The sequence below is a fragment of the Microcebus murinus genome, chromosome 8 (assembly GCF_040939455.1).
Source record: "Microcebus murinus isolate Inina chromosome 8, M.murinus_Inina_mat1.0, whole genome shotgun sequence".
Taxonomy (NCBI): Eukaryota; Metazoa; Chordata; class Mammalia; order Primates; family Cheirogaleidae; genus Microcebus; species Microcebus murinus.
In genome coordinates this window covers 44,921,094-44,938,418 of record NC_134111.1, presented here as the reverse complement: position 1 = coordinate 44,938,418, position 17,325 = coordinate 44,921,094, and the positions used below count along the sequence as shown (strand labels likewise).

Genomic DNA, 17,325 nt, shown 5'->3' with positions numbered 1-17,325 from the left:
GAAAAATAAAGAAAACACAACTGAAGCAAAAAGGGGACAAGAAGGGAAAGGAGAAATAAGGAAAAAAATAAAAAATAGAAAGCACAAAATAAGATAATAGGCATAAAATCAAATGTATCTGCAGATATAATACATGTTAGGTAGATTAAGATAGGCTATGAATAGAAAATCTCAGATTGGATTTTTTAAAAATCTAGTTATAATCTTTTAAAACATATATACTATATGAAAAGAACAAAGAAATCTTTAAAATAAAGAAATTGACCAATGAGCTATCTGTAAAATATTGGCAAAAAATGGGCAGTATAGCAACAGTACTACCAGATTAAATAGGTACAGATGTATCTGATTTCACTGTTCATTCTACTGCTCAAAAGTAATCAATCACTTCTCTTTGCCAACAGAAGCATTCCCAGACACTATAGCATGACTTTCAATGTTCTTCACCTCTGGCTACAAACTCCCTTTGAACAGTTATGCTCATCTTTGCTCTCTCAGCTCCTATCACAAAGCTGATATATAGTTGACATTCACATATTTATTTAATCAGATGGAAAAAAACCCAAAAAAACCTCCCACTATCTATGGATCCATGGAATAGTTTTAACATTTACTTGCACAATGTCCTTTTCACCTTTTTTATAGGTATTTTTTCTTAAAAAAAATGAGAGAAACATATTTACATTGCAGATCTAATACATTGACGGCTAAGGAAAAATTCTTTCCCTCACATCTTTTCCTTCCTCTTTCCCGCACCATCACTGCAAGTATTAACCACAGACCTTCTTCAGGAGTCAGTTTATGGTGCATCCCCTTCCCATTTCTTAGACTCTCCTAACTTTCCCTACTTTATCCTGTTCCCTCTCCTCCCCTCTCCACTTCCTTGTCTTCCCCTGATGTCTCTTCACTCATCCCTTCTCATTGTGCATTGGTCAGGAAATCAAGCGATCTGGTGGACCCTGAGAGGTGTCCCCAAAATGAAGAAGTTGAGAATGGGAGTGTTTCCTATCTAGACTTGTGAGTTGATAATACAAATTGATGTATGTTTTATGGCTGGCCATAGTGAGCTGCCTCCCATGGGTGCAGATTAATGGTTCTTACACTATAAGGTATGTAGGATTCACTCATGGGAATGTTTTAAGAATTTATACTGTTTCCTAGAATACCTCCATAGTCACCCACCCTGCATACACTGGGAATTGTTGGAGTGCCATATTGTGTATCTATGTGGATATGTAATTAGAAAAAGCTCCCTAAACTATCCTAATAAAATTCCCTTTCCACTACCTACTGTCTTAAAAGAGAATCATTAGTAAAAATGGATCAATGTCAATTTCTCACACTACAAGATAAATCCTCCATACGCCATCCAATTAGGATCCTCATTTTCTACACCATGAGTTATGTAATGAAGCTCTGAAGAGGACGGTTGCATTTTCTAGAGAATGTTTTTTTTCCTATTGGGTAAAGAGACTTTAACTCGTTTGCTCTCAACCCTTAGTATGAATCAGCCTCAAGAGTGAGCCTTAAAAAATTTGATACATAAGTCTCACCTCCAGAGATAGCAGTTCAATTGGTTTGGTCTTGTTCAATCACTGGCCTCTTTGTTTTAATGCTTTTCAGGTAATTCTAATATGCATTTGGAGTTGAGGAACATTTCCCAAACTGTTCATAATTAAATGGGAAAAATAAATATGTGCTGTTTGGGAATTTTGTTCATATATTATGAAGAGTTGAGTTGGAAGCTTTCTTAGAATTTTTGTCAAAGAAATTGTAGAAATGAATACAGAGATGCTGTATGAACTTGATAGAGTGACAGCAAATTATTAGAGGTCCAAGTGCATGGAGTCATTGTCTGTAGATTGTAATAAATAAGAAATGTTGTGTGTAGTAAAGAAACAAGGAGAATATTCTGAATGAAAACTACTGAGAGCCCAGGGAAGGAATGGAAGAATATATAGAAAAGTAGATCAAGAATACATAGGGAAGAAACTGAAACAAAAAAGTGAAAAACAAAATGAAACAATAGGTAGACAGGAAAGAGAAAGGATGCACGACTTAAAATGTTAGTCAATTTTTTATTAATTGTTGTAACTTTCCACTACTCTACCTGATACCATATCCAGGTTTTTGGCCAATATTAAAGTAGTTATCCAATACACTCTTCTAAATTAATTTCCATTCCATGAAAAAATTTAAAGATGAATTATCATATTTAATGTGTATTCTTTACATTTATTTTTTTCGGATAGATTATTTTTACATGATAGAAATTTACCTTTAAATGGCATTTCAAAGATAGAAACAAAGACAGAACAATTAAATACAAAAACAAAAGCAAAACCTTTATTCTTTTGGCTTGATTGTAATGTGGCTTACCGTTCTTTATGGTAATAGCATTTTCCTGCATGCATTTCACCGGCACACTACAAGTCAATAGCTTTAGTATAAAGAATCTACATTTATCGTTGCTCGTGAAACACAAAATATTTTGCTGTTACTGGTAATATAACTTCACTACCTGGTTTTGTAGGGGAGAAAAAAAAGCTTGGATCCCATATTACATCTGATACAATTCTAGTGCCATACGGGTAAGTAAGAGTAAGATCTATCTGTGTAAACAAACATTGGAAAAGACTGATGATTACTGAATAAAAAGACTAGGTGGAAACATCTGATTCAAGCAATGCCAAGAATATAAACTGATTTTTCCTTAAGCCTCTTTCGATGATAAGGCATTACTATTCGAAAGCAAATAAACATTGGACTCAGTCTGAGATTTGTTTCACATTGAAATGTGTGCAAGTTTACAGTACTAATAAAAAAGCAGAAACCTACACTGCATCTTAGTCCTTGCTTCTTATTTTGTGAAGTGCTTTAATTTAAAAGTGCTAGGAAACAGAAACTAACAATAGTGACTGTGACATCAATCTGAAGATACTTTTAATTTCTCATTTTATGTACAAAAGGCTGAAAAATAAAATAAAATGAACTTTTTACAGTATTTATATTTTCTTAGAAAACTCTAACCATATATTTTAAACAGATTTAAGCAGCTTGCAACATGTTTGTACAGTCGGGCTTTTCACCATAGAGTAGTTCAATTAAGATTGGAAGAATAAAAAGCAAGAAGCTCTTCATTGTTTGCTGCAACCTATTGCTTAATGACATGAAGAATGAGGTCTTGGTAGAACAATTTGTTTCACTTTACCACTGACATATGGCTTCCCATATTAGACTTCTGAACAGTGGAAGGAATAAGATACAGCAGCATAGGCAAGATAAACATGCAGCAGTGGCGGCTTCAAACTATAATGGAACCAATTACATCATATTACCTGTTGTAAGCTTGCAAACTATACTTACTGTGGTACATATTTGATGCAAGAAATACTGTGCTTAAATCATCATTTTTGTTTGCTCAAACATGCACCACTGGGTAAAATTACTATTTACAAAGCAGACTTTTATTTTTTAAATTGACATATGTCAACCTTACCAAGAGCAGAAGATGGCTAAACAATACTGCAGGAAAAAGCAGAATCAACTTTATAAAGTGGTGGTGGGGATGGTTTTTGGTCAATTCAGGTTTCTTAGAAAGGACTGATAGGATATTTTTATTTTATGCCAAAGGACACTTATCAAAATGTTATAGTCATGCTGCTGGGACTCTGAATGACTATGTAATGGTATGTGTATAATCTGTGTGTGCATGTGTATATACATATATATGTATATACACACATATACATATATACATATATACATGTACATATAATGAGTTATGTAAAAATAAAATAACTCTTTAATGCTTGTGATTGTATGGGACATTTACAGGCACATTAAAATTTTTCTCAATGAGACACCTTAAAAAATATGAATAGCTATTTAAGCACCTCAAAAATCTAAAAACATCCCGAAACAAGAAGTAAACTCTTTCCTTTTGTGATGTGATATTTTTTCATGTGTGAATGAGAATTGCAGCATGCCTTCATTTAAAATAGATCCAGTTTTACAATAGAGAAATGTAGAATTCCCTCCCTTTAATCCCTCTCCCCAAACATAATCCCATTTACAAAAATAGTCACATATAATAGTAAACAACCTGTGAATTAAAAAGAAAAGTGATAAATTCACAGCACACATTTTGTAAAAATATGGCAGGTGTGGCAGTTAAAACATAAACAGTGGTGACAATCACTATCAAGTGTCACATGTTGAATTTACATAAAAATTTAACTTCCCTCCCCCCTTTAAATTGGTTCCTATAGTCTGAGTAGCCATTACGTCTCTGCTCTTCAGCAGTGTCAGCTGGTTGTGAAAATAGAAACCTCCTGTCAATACTGTTTCTCTAGTTATTGAGTCCCAGTTTGCTGACCAGAGGTCTCTGTCTTGTTATAGGCACTGACCTTAAGTATACATTTGTAAAAACAGTCAGTTTGGCATAGACCTCCTGTGGGAGTCCTGTTGACACAAATACATCACCATCACAGGCTGTAAACAATTGATCACGAAACGGAATATTCTTTGTTTCTTTCTACTTTTTACTTTCCCTGATATCTTTCCCTTTGTCTTCCTTTTCTGATTTGTCTTTTTCAAATTTTTCTTTTTCCGGTTTGGTCACGCTATCATACGAAGGTGGAGAAGTGGTGGAAGGTGTCACATCTGTTTTCTCTGGAGTTGAATTCTCATTTAGTTTATCAATGAGGGGATCTTCTTTGATAGGTGTTCCATCACATTCTTTGCCTTTGTCTTTCTTATATATACTTGAAACCTTCTTAACTTTTTGCTTCAGGAGGTAGCGCCTATAGGCCCTCTGGATAATGACAGCAGACACCTCCTCTTGTTTACGTTTCAAAGTGGTTGTGATGGGCTCATAGGAGACTTTGGAGGGGTTCGATGCCATGAATCGCTCTTCCATCTGTATTCGGAGGGCATCCATCTCTCCACTCTCACCCAATACACGTTTTGTAAAAGCAAACAAAATGTCAAGGCAGTGGATCCTGTCACCACTGACCATGGGCAGATCCATGGCAATGAGCTGAACTTTGTTTGGTTTTGCTATGAGAAGAGGAGGATCCAGGGCATCTGCAAAATCTGAGAGCTTGGCAAACTCTATGAACTGGGTTGCATCAGGATCAAACTTTTCCCAAACCTCGTAGAACATCTCAAAGTCATCCTCACTCAGGGGCTCTGCACTTTCTTCAGTAGCAACACTGAAGTTCTCCAGGATGACCGCAATGTACATGTTCACCACAACCAGAAAGGATATGATGATGTAACTGACAAAAAAGAAAATCCCAACGGATGGGTTCCCACAGTCTCCCTTGACTGAGCTTCCAGGGTGATCTTTTTCAGGGTCACAGTCTGGAGGTCCACTATTGAGAATAGGTGCCAGCAATCCATCCCAGCCAGCAGAGGTGGTGATTTGGAACAGGCAGATCATGCTGTTGCCAAAGGTCTCAAAGTTGAACATGTCATCAATTCCAACTTCCCTCTTAACATAGGCAAAGTTGGACATCCCAAAGATGGCATAGATGAACATGACCAGGAAGAGCAGGAGACCGATGTTAAACAACGCAGGAAGGGACATCATCAGAGCGAAGAGCAGCGTGCGGATCCCCTTTGCTCCTTTGATCAGACGTAGGATGCGGCCAATCCTGGCAAGACGGATCACACGGAACAGGGTCGGGGACACAAAATATTTTTCTATCAGCTCAGCCAGAAACATACCTGTGGAAAATCAATAAAAACAAAAATAACGTTATATTTAAAAGTAGCAAATGAAAGTTTACATTATAAGTGCTACCTAGTTTTACAAAATGTAAACATAAAAATTACATGCAAATAATCTGCAATATTTGTTCAGAAATATAAACTGGTATGTTTGGTGTTATAACATTAATGTCTGTATATTAAATGAAGATATTAATGATGATTTTTCCTTGTTCTAGAAAAGAATCTTTCAAAAGAATGAATGACTCAACCACTGAAGGTCTAAAGATGTCACAGTATACAGCAGCTGAGCACAGAAATGGATTTATATTTCCAAAACACTAGTGTTAGTACTTGCATAAGAACCAAAGGATAGGCATGTGATTTTGGATCAGGAATATGACAGTTCTTAAAAGTTGCAACCCTCTTTTATTTGGGAGGAGGCAGAACGATGTACAGAAGAAAATGCAGGCTTTGGAGACAGACATACTTGAGACTGAATCCTGGCCGCTCTTGATTTCATGCATCACTCAATGGAAATGATATAAACACTCTGTTGTTAAACTTAACATTTACTGAGTCTTTTCTTCATGCTAGGCAGAGTGCTAAATGCATTTACTTACATAATCTGATTTAATCCTCACAACAACACCTTGTAGAAATATTCCTTAAAGAAATAGGGATTGGAGAACTGAAAAACTTGCCTTCGGTTAGAGCAGGTAAGTAGTGGTTATAGGGAAGCTCCAGGTCAGATCTGTATGACCCCTAAGTCTCATCTCTTAATGACCATATTACTATTTACAGCACTGACGTGAAAACCAAATGGAATGATACATTGTTAGAATATTCCCTTCCATCAGAGAAAGTAGTATAAAGTGTGATATCCTATTTTTCTCTCTTTGTATATATTTCCTTGACTCAAATAAACTTTGTCTTAAATCTTCTTATATTTACTTCTAGCACCTCATTTAATATCTATACATAAATATTTAATATATATTGATTATAATGAATTGATTTTGGATTTTTAAACAGAATTTCTATTTTCAAAAAGAAATATTACAAACCATAGAAAAATATCTGAAACCAATGATAACAACAAGCTTACATATGTATGTACACACTCTTCCAATTATAAAGAGTACATACACATAAAGTACATACACATAAAGAGTACATACACAAGAGTACATACACACTCTTCCAATTATAAAAGACATATTTATGGATTATTTGACTACTTCTAATGATATATGTGTGTATGTGTGTGTGTGAATTATTTATAAAAATAAATTCTTTTTTTAACACATAATTTTATGCACAACAGGAACTTACAGAAATGACAAACTAAAGAATTGAGTGTTAAATTTTGATTTAGGAGTTCAGGATAAATAAGAAAGATTAGTAAAAAATCACCTCTAAAATGTTAAAACACAAATTGTTACTACTAAATTCCTTGAGTACCTCTTCTTACCTACAATGGAGAGAATGACCACCACAAAATCAAAAATATTCCATCCAATGGTGAAATAGTAATAACGAAGAGAGATTAGTTTCAGTACACATTCTCCAGTAAAGAGGACAATAAACACCAGATTAATCCAGTACAGAATGTTTGTCATTTCTTGACTCTGGTCATCGGTTTCCACCATCATGGTTACCATGTTGAGGCAAATGAGGATCATGATGCTGATATCAAAGACTTGTTTGGTTACAAAATCAAAGACCATTCCTTGGAATTTGTTCTGGAATAAACAATATGTAAAAGTTCCCTTAGAAACTTAAAAAAATTGAATTCAACTTATCTGATTTTTAACAAAGCCATGTGAAAATGTAGTTTTTATAAAAAAACATGGCATGTTTGTTTTATACTTGCAAGGAAATTTTTTATATGTAATATCCAACTTTTTTCAAATATATTTGTTTTATTTTTACTATTCATAATACCAGATTCTATAAATGCACTGTCTGTTAAGTACCACCTATCATGCTCTCAGGGCTCAGAATATCATCAAGATATGATGGATAGTTAATAAATATTTGCTACTATAGTAAATATTTTTATCCCATTTGTTGGGAGGGCATTAAATTTAACTTTAAAGAATAATAAACAAATACTTCTCCAGATTTTCCTCTTGTGTTTTTTTTCTTGTTTCTGCATTTATATTCTCTCACTAAAGCTAAATCATCTTAAATTCAATCTTAATATCCAGGTGAGAAGATGTTTTAAACATTATAGTTCAAAAAAAAAGGACAGTAATAGAAAAACTGGTAAAATCTGATTGTTCTATATTTTATTTAATAGTTCTATATTTTATTTAATAAATAAATAAAATTTTATTTATTTATTTATATTTTATTTAATAGTTCTATATTTTATTTAAATACCTAGGTAATTTTTTTAGTTTTGATAACTGATCTACAGTGATATAAGATGCTAAACTAAGGGAAAGTTAAGTGGAGATTATATGGGTAACTATCCTATAAGAAGTTACAGTTTGAAAAGTTATAGTTCACAATGTAGATATTAAACCTTTGGCTTAGTCAATTTGGACCTTATTTCCAAGTACTAACTGGCCTTGGGTCTTATGAAATTAAGTCCTCTACTTGTAAATCAGTTCTGATCATTGGTTCCTGTTTTGTTCCATTTTCCCTGTATCTGCTTTGTATTTCAGACACTCTAGGGCTTGGGTCTTGGCTTACCTCTGTTGGTCTTTCTCTATCTTTTCAAGAGTGTCTGCTACTCTGCTATCTATACACTTAATGGCTTGTTTTCCCAGATCCTGAAACTTTTATTGTTCTGGATTCTCCATGCTAGTGCTCTGTGCTCTCCCTGTGTGAGGCTTCCATTACTTCCAACAGAAATTTTTGGACCTCAGACACTACCTGTTCTATTTTGTTTTGCTCTTGTCTCTGAATACATACTTGCCCTGCTGGGCTGGACTTCTGTTTCTTCAGCTGAATCTGTCCTCCCAAGGGCCTCCTTCAAGCTAATAAGTGCATCTCAATTCAGTTCGAACCCCTCCTTCTTAGTTCTTATGTATTGTTGTTTACCTTTTCAAGTCTGGTATGTTCCTCTCTGATACTTCCTACCTACCACTCTTAGTAAAATACGTAGGTTTCACTGTATCATTTTACCTTGTTTAACTGTCTCCTCTATCTAAAACCAACTTCTCCTATTCCTTCTCTGGCTGATAAATTCTAACTCAATTTTAAGTTTTACATACTCTTTGCTCTCAGAAAACTTTGAGCTTTTATCCATCATTGTATTATGACATTGTATTACAAATAGTTTGCTTTTATTTAATTTTAGTTTTCTCCCTCTTCCATTTTTTAGAGGATCCTCAAGTGCAGAGCAGTATCATTTTTCTCACAGATATAGCCTCTAGGATGTATTAAGTTCTGCTTTAAATTTTATATCAGCACAACCAATAAAAATCTCCTTGGAGTCCCTGCCCATGTAGTTTTCCAATGGGATACCTCAATGTACAACTCCAGTCCTGAGTCACTGCTGCCTCCAATTTAAACCCTAGGGTGTAGAATGTGCTGGAAGAAGCTATATAACCCTGAAGGTTTGTTCAACAAGTATTTATGTTCTCTAACTTTATCTTGGTCCTCCAGATTAGCAATTAGCAACCTTTGGTCCCTTATTTGCTCCCAGGATAATTCCATACTCTTCAGAAATTCTATTCTCTTGCTCTCCATTTTTACTTCTTTTTTGAGAACATCAAGGTCAATCAGCGTAAAGAAACTCCTCTACTTCCTTTTGCATTTTATATTGTCTTGATTTCCACATTCTTTTCATATAGTACTCTAAATTCATTAGAAGACTCAGTCTCTTTTTCTCTCTAAATCTAACCTAGATTACTCTATCGTTATCCCACATCCTGAGCAACTTTATTCCATATTTAGTCCCTCTCTCTTCAATCTCTTCCTCTCCAGAACTCCTTTTGCTTTAAACCTAATCTCTTAATCTTAAGAAACTTCTATTTTACTACTTCTTCTAAATACTCATCACTTCCCTCCCTCCCTTCTCTTTCTCCCTGCCTCACTCTACTTTTGGATGCCAAATTCAACAAACTATAATCTCCAATTTTCTCATCACTGTGTCCCTTCTTCATATCCTGCATAACACCATTACTCATCTAGTTGCACAAAGCAAAGTTCATCAGTCCCTTGTTAGTTCCTTCTTTAGTTCCCATATTCAATTAATAGAAAAACTTTTAAATTTCACTCCAGTTATAGCTCATAAATCCATCCGCTTTTATTCATCTCTACAGCACTCCGGTTCAGGCTACCTAAGACACTAAGACCAATTTCTTTAGATTCTTCTGGTATCCTTGACTCATCTAACCCAGAAAACCTTATGTCTACTGCTCACTAATTCAAATACATCACTATTCTCCATTGATACTGTTTCTATGGCTTTGGAATCTACATTTTCTCATAGAGAAATGTTTTCTGCTTTTCTTTCCATCCATTCAAACTATTATTTCCCAAAGACTATACCTGAATTTTACATTTCTTATGTTTTATCCAATATAGATATCTGCTTTTTCTGAGCTACTGGCTGACTTACAAACTGAACACTTGATCATGGCCAGTTTGATACTGTCACTAATGGATTAAGAGAATCAAGATTCCTGGGGAGCATTGCATTGCCTTATACCATGTATACCTTGGGGGAGGAGTTCTGAGCCTTAGTATCTGAGGTATTCCTTCAGGACTGATGGAAAATCTCAGGGATTGTCCTAAAACAATTCCCTGTAGCAGCCAAATAGAACCAGCAGTCACTGGTAAATACACAATTGGAAGAACCATAAAAAATTATAAAGAGCATGATATCATCTCTTTTAAGGGCAGGACAGTAGGAATATGAGGTTTGGCTACTTATTTTTAACAAGAAAAAACAAAACCTATGACCTGTTTTGTTAATGATCCACTCAATCTGCAAAGTTGGACAGAAAATAGGGCCTGAGATATATATCAATTATTCCAATCAGTCCCCACTGCACACTGAGAACATGGAATATTTCCACATTATGTATGTATGTATGTGTCTTCTTCTCTACATGATTAGAAGCTCCTCAATGACATCAATTTGTGTGACAGTACTTAAGTCTGAAATTTTTATTTATATTTTATATGTTTATAGGTGAAATATGTTATATATTTTATAATTTATACATATTATGTATATATAAAATACATATATTCAGGCTATTTAGGACAGCTAGTCACATTGTTAAGGTAAAAACTTTGTGTTGCAAATTCACAAAATACTAGTTTCTAGCAATCTTGGCTGTATAAGTGATAGATAACATAGCTTTGACTGGCAATAAAAGTATACTATTCTTACGGCAGGTCGAGGTATGGGTTTTTGTGGCTTCTTAGAACCCAGTTTTTTCATTGCATTGTAGTATTTCTTCTGTTCTTCTGTCATAAAAATGTCTTGACCTCCAAAGTAAAGAAATGAAAGCAAAACTTGTTAAAATCATGATCTTTGTTGGCTATAAAACCCACCGTAATAATGGGTGAAAATTGGCTCCTATACTTCATTCTAATGTTGCTAAAATCTGTATTTATGGAGATGCATATATTCAAAATATAAATTATGCCATATTGGTCAGTCATATTTCTTAACTAAAAATATCAAAACATACTGAGTTATCAATTACTTTAAAACTTATAGTTTATTAATTCTCTCAAAATAATTTCTGAATTTGATATTCTTTTCTTTTGGTGATTGCATTTTGGAGTCTAAAGGAAATAGTGTGACATATTTAGTTCAGATGTTAGAGCAAAGATGAAGTTTTAATATACTTATCTTCTTTTTCTGTTGGTTGAAGTTATCTATGATGACACCAATGAAAAGATTCAAAGTAAAGAATGAACCAAAAATAATAAAGATGACAAAATAAAGATACATGTACAGATTGTCTTCATACTTGGGTTGTAATTCTACCTACAAAATATGAAAAATGATAACAATTAGATCTAATACTTGTTTCATAAAAAGCACATCAGTGAATTTTCAATTCTCTAAGCATGTTTCAATCCTGGAAATGAAAAGAAACCAAACATTAAACAGACTTTATGAACCTTCAAATCTTGCATGCTTGCTCAAGAGTCCTGTAAGACTAATCACTGACTTGGGAAAATGAAATAACTCATAGAAAAGTCTGAATAATTAAAAATAATTTCACATAACAACTATCTAGATTATGAATGCATTTTTCCTTTGTAAACAAAGATCCCAACATGATGTGCAAATTAAGGATTTCCTCTCCCTACAGAAGAGATGTTAGAATCACAGTATTCAATGTTAAAACCTTTAAGATTTACCTTTATTTGGCTCAGTTTTTTCATATGTAAATTGGAACTAATAGAACCTAAACCTAATAAGGTAGTTGTGAAAATTAAATATATTAATATATGGAAAGTGCTTAGAACAGTGCCTGGCCAGTAGTAATCACTAAGTATGAGGGTTTGATGTATATTACACATTTCTTTAGATAGGCTAGAATCATCATGTCTGTATGTAGGTATAGGGGTAGGATCTTTCTTTTCTGAAAATGAGTCTATTGATTCATCTATTCATCTATTCAGTAGGCACTGCTTCTGTAACAATGATATCCTCCCTTGTCCAGACCACTTTTGATTAGTAAAAGATGTGATAGTTGGTTTGAGCTTTGTAATCTACAGTTCAAATCTCACAGGACATTGTTCTAACCCACTCAGTTAACCAATCATTGATAATAATGGGTGCAGCTACTGACCCATTGTATTGTGAAATCAAATTTAGAGAGTTTTAACCAACATGATATTTTTTTCTAAAAAAAATAAAATAGAAAATATCAGAAATATTGTAAAACTATGTATTCTTTGATGAGACTTACTTATGCATGTATGTGTTTAGTGGACAGTGATATAAAATTATATTTCTACTTCTTTTTAAATAAAAGACAGTACACATACAGGAAAGTGCATAGCACAGAAATGTAAAATGTAATATATTTTTATAAAGTGAAATCCACAGCCGAAGACATTGTCAGGATCTCAGAAACCCTTAGTGTATCCTTCTCAAAAATAAATTCTACCATCCCTTCTAGAGGAAATCTTTATCCTGACTTCTGTGATAATTATTTCCTTGCTTTTTCTTTAGTGCTGACATCTAAGCATGCATGCCTGAATGGTAAGTTTAGTTTTGTTGACTTTTGAGCTTTATATAGATGAAATCATAGTATGTGTCTAGTTTTTTTTAACTCAATGTTATATTTTTAAGATTCATCTATGTGGTTGTATATGGCTGTATTTATTTCAACCACTATATAATAACTATTTGTCCATTCCTACTATTTTTGAATTGTTTCCAGTTTTCACTAGTGAAAAAAATTTATGTTTATTCTTATACAAACATTATCCTATCCATGTACACAAGTTTCTATAGGATATATTGCTAAAAGTAGAATTGCAGGGTTAAAGAATATCTTGAACTTTTCAAATAATGTAATAATGCCCAACAGTTTTTAAAATAATATTTATCTATTTTTTCCTACCAGCATTTTAGGAGAGTTCTTATTGCTCTTTTTGCTTGGTAACACTTGGCATTTGGTCCAGCTTTAGCATTGCCAATCTGGCAGGTGTGTGGGTGATGTCTCATTTTTGTTTAAAATTGCGTTTCTTTGACAACTAATGAAAGTAAGAGCCAGCAAGTTTTCATAATTTTACTACTCAATTGTATTTTACCTTTTGTAATGCACTTGAATGTAGAAGAGTTTTGTGGCAAACAGTGTGTGATAAGTTACTAAGGAAGACACTGAAAGTAAATTGCATGTCATATAAGCTGTTGAGAAGGCAGGTGGAGAGAGCTTCAAAGGAATTAATTGAAGAAGTAGGAAACTACTGGTTATGAGTGCATTGTTTGTAGTCAGAATTCAAAAACATGTTTTACCATTTAATGCGGTCAGCCTCTTTGCTTCAATGATAAAATGGAGTGTCACCTATATAAGAAGGTTGTTATTTAGGATTATGTGAGATAATGTAAGAAAACCCTTAGCATAGTGAGTAATAATAAATAATTATTATCATTCATAAAAAGCTCATAACTGGGATTCCTGATAGCACTTACAGAGATACAATGCAGGTCTCTTAGTATGCGCATGCTCTCTCTGTTTATATAAGGTAAAAAAAAAACAAACAAAAAACCCCCAGGAATTCTTCATTCAGAAAGCTAGTTGCTAGTACTAGGGAAATAGCATTTTGAGCTTTATTACCATGCTGTGGCATACCAGAAATCAATCTTTTTTTTCTAAAGTGTGATTTCCTTCCTCATTAAATAGTGAGAAATTAACGGAAATTGTAGAACAATTTTCAAAAATACTGATGTGTATAAGTATAACATGTATACTATGAAAATTCCTCCCTTCTACCAAATAATCTCAGTTCCCAGAGAGACACACTATTGCTTTTTGTTTATTTTTTTCTTAATTTTTTTCTCTACTATTAGTCATATCCTTCTTATAACAAAAAAGATAAAAAGCTGGAGGAAATCTATGACAGATGAAGGAAATTGCCTGGGAGAATTTCTAACGCAAAAATGGCCAGTACAATCAGACTTAAAAATAATATGTCTCATTTTGCAAATACAGTCAATACATTTTCATGTCAGGTGCCATACTAAATACTAGAAATATGTTAAAAGATTCACAATGAATAGAGAAAAACATTCTAATCAAATTTTTAAAGAAATAATTTAAGATTAAATATTTTATTTTTGTAATACAGATATGCTCTATAAAATGATCCATAGTTTTATTTTATTGACAATAGCAATAAATTAAAATACTGTGGAAATATTCACTCGATCAAATTAAACAATTTCCCTCTAAATAGACTTACATTTCGTGAGTCAACAGCTGCATACATGATATCCATCCATCCCTTAAATGTGGCCTGTAAAAAAGTCATATCATTAAGTTTTTCCCCCATATTATAATGTTAGAAAATAAGTATCAGAGTAATAGACCAAGACTCAATTTGACCTATATTCAAATACAGGTATTTAAAATAGTTTGAAGTTAAAGTTTAAACTTTTTGGGCAATGTTTTATGATATATGCATTGAAAATACTTCAATTTTATATTCTCCTATAACTCTTTATATGCATATATAAATTATACATCTATAATTAAATCATGATCAACTATAAAAATATGCTATCATAAAAGCAATGTCAACAATCTTCAACTCTGATGTGATTATAAGAATTTATATGAAAATTGGTGAAATAATTTCATGTCTATAGTACCAGCATGAGACAAGTTTAGGGTTATTTGATCTTAATGTTTTCTTTTCTACTTATTCTTTTCTTATTTTCCTTCTATTTTTGAAACTTTCAGAATATTACATGGGTACAAACATTTTGGTTACATAAATTGCTTTTGTACCATTTGAGTCAAAGTTACATGTGCCCATCCCCCAGATATTGTGCACTGTACCAGTTAGCTGTGAATTTACCCATCTCCATGTGCACATGAGTGTTGATCTATTAGTTCCAATTTAATGGTGAGCACATGTGGTGTTTGTTTTTCCATTCTAGTGACATTTCACTTAGAAGAATGGTCTCTAGTTCAATCCAGGTTAATACAAGACATATTAGTTCATCATTTAAAAAAAATCTTTTCTAAATGGTATTATTACCAATCATCAATCACAAGCATTTACTTTTGAAATATCCTCAATATTTTTAAACATACTATTTTGAAGCAATTATTCTATAAGAAACAGCAGTTTCTTTATCTGAAAACAAATATATTCAACTGCATTTACTCTTTTAAACATGTGTTTTCTGTTGTGTGGATATAGTAATCCTGAAAACAAAAGTCTTGACGGGGCCTGGTGGCTCACGCCTGTAATCCTAGCACTCTGGGAGGCCCAAGCGGGGGCGGATTGTTTGAGCTCAGGAGTTCAAGACCAGCCTGAGCAAGAGCGAGACCATCTCTACTAAAAATAGAAAAATCAGTGGGGTGTGGTGGCATGTGCCTGTAGTCCCATCTACTCAGGAGGCTGAGGTAGGAGGATTGCTTGAGCCCAGGAGTTTGAGGTTGCTGTGAGGTAGGCTGATGCCAGAGCACTCCAGACTGGGCAAGAGAGTGAGACTCTGTCTCAAAAAAAAAAAAAAAAATTCTTATACATGTTTTTAGTTTCTTAATTCCATAGGGGTGCTGCACTCCCCCTACTATTCCTATAGTATTGAGGATTGTGTAGATGCATTGCCTCCAGGAGCCAGTGGGTGTGACAGACTGTGGTCAGTTGAGGAGCTGAATGAATTCTTAAGAATTTATAGCAGACATAATAGTCTTGATTTTCATTTGTAAGAGAGCAATCTTTCTATCTGAAAGTGTTCAACTAGGAGGCAGAAAGGTAGGAACCGGGTGGGCGTCTGGAGGAGGGTGTGCAGATGAGGGGTCTGGTGGTGTTGGTGGTGAGGTTTGGGTGTGTGGACACCTGACAAGGGTTTAGAAACTGTCTGGGACTTGAGAAGGAGTGTAGAAATCTACCACTCCCCCAACACGTACACATCTTTCCAACCTCCCCAGAACCAGCATCTCTACTTCACCCAGAGTAGAGATGGGGGAAAACTATGGGAACCTAAATAGAAAGGCCAGTAACAAAGGACTTGTTCTGGGCTACCTAGTGCATATTCTGAGAGACTATGAACTTCATTGAGCCATCTGGTTTCCAGTATTGTGCTTAAAAGATAGTTCAGTAATCATGAAGAAGGTGGCCATAAAGAAGTATTTGCAAACACTGAAGAAGAAGAATTTTATTTTATTCTTTTTATATTGTTTATTGCATTGATATAATGTTCCTAAAAAGTATATGCATTTTTGTTTTAATTGCCTTTTAAAAATTATTATTTTTTAATTGACAACTAAAAATTATATATATTTATGCTATATAAAACAATGTTTTAATATATATTGTTTAATGGCTAACTCAAGCCAATTAACATATACATTATCTCACATACTTATTTTTTCATTATGAGAAAACATTTAGTTACTTAGTGATTTCCAAGTATATAATCCATTTCTATTAACTATAGTCAGCAATGCTGTACAGTAGATATCCAGAAGTTATTCCTCCCTATCTAAATGAAATTTTGTATACTTTGATCAACATCTCCCATTCCTCTACCCCCAACACCTGCTGATCATATCCACGCTCTTCTTCTTAAGATTCTACATATAAGCGAGATTATGCGGTATTTGTCTCTCTGTGGCTGGCTTATTTTATATAACATAATGTCTTTCGGTGTCATCCATGCTGTTGAAAGGATTGACAGGATTTCCTTCATTTTTAAGGCTGAATATTATTTGTGTGTGTGTGTGTGTGTGTGTGTGTGTGTGTGTGTGAATACACATATATGTGTGTCACATTTTCTTTCTTTATCTTTTGATGTACATTTAGGTTGCTTTCATATCTTGGCTATTGTATATAATGCTGCAATGGACATGGGAGTGCAGATATCTCTTTGATATACTGATTTCATTTCCTTTGGATATACACCGAGTAATGGGATTGCTGGATCATATAATTCTACTA

The 17,325-nt window shown here is 33.7% G+C and overlaps 1 protein-coding gene across 3 annotated transcripts in view; it reads right to left on the bottom strand.

The window, feature by feature from the left end:
• Nucleotides 1-265: 265 nt before the first annotated feature.
• LOC105869407 (sodium channel protein type 2 subunit alpha) overlaps nt 266-17,325 on the bottom strand; it is a 129,880-nt gene continuing 112,820 nt past the window's right edge. For all 3 annotated transcript variants that reach the window (XM_076005613.1, XM_076005611.1, XM_076005612.1), the window contains exons 23-27: nt 14,617-14,670; nt 11,543-11,680; nt 11,075-11,179; nt 7,190-7,460; nt 266-5,733 (exon numbers count right to left, since the gene is read on the bottom strand). In XM_076005613.1, coding sequence (XP_075861728.1) covers nt 4,538-5,733; nt 7,190-7,460; nt 11,075-11,179; nt 11,543-11,680; nt 14,617-14,670 — 1,764 coding nt within the window. In that variant the 3' untranslated portion in view covers nt 266-4,537. The remainder of the gene's footprint in view (nt 5,734-7,189; nt 7,461-11,074; nt 11,180-11,542; nt 11,681-14,616; nt 14,671-17,325) is intronic.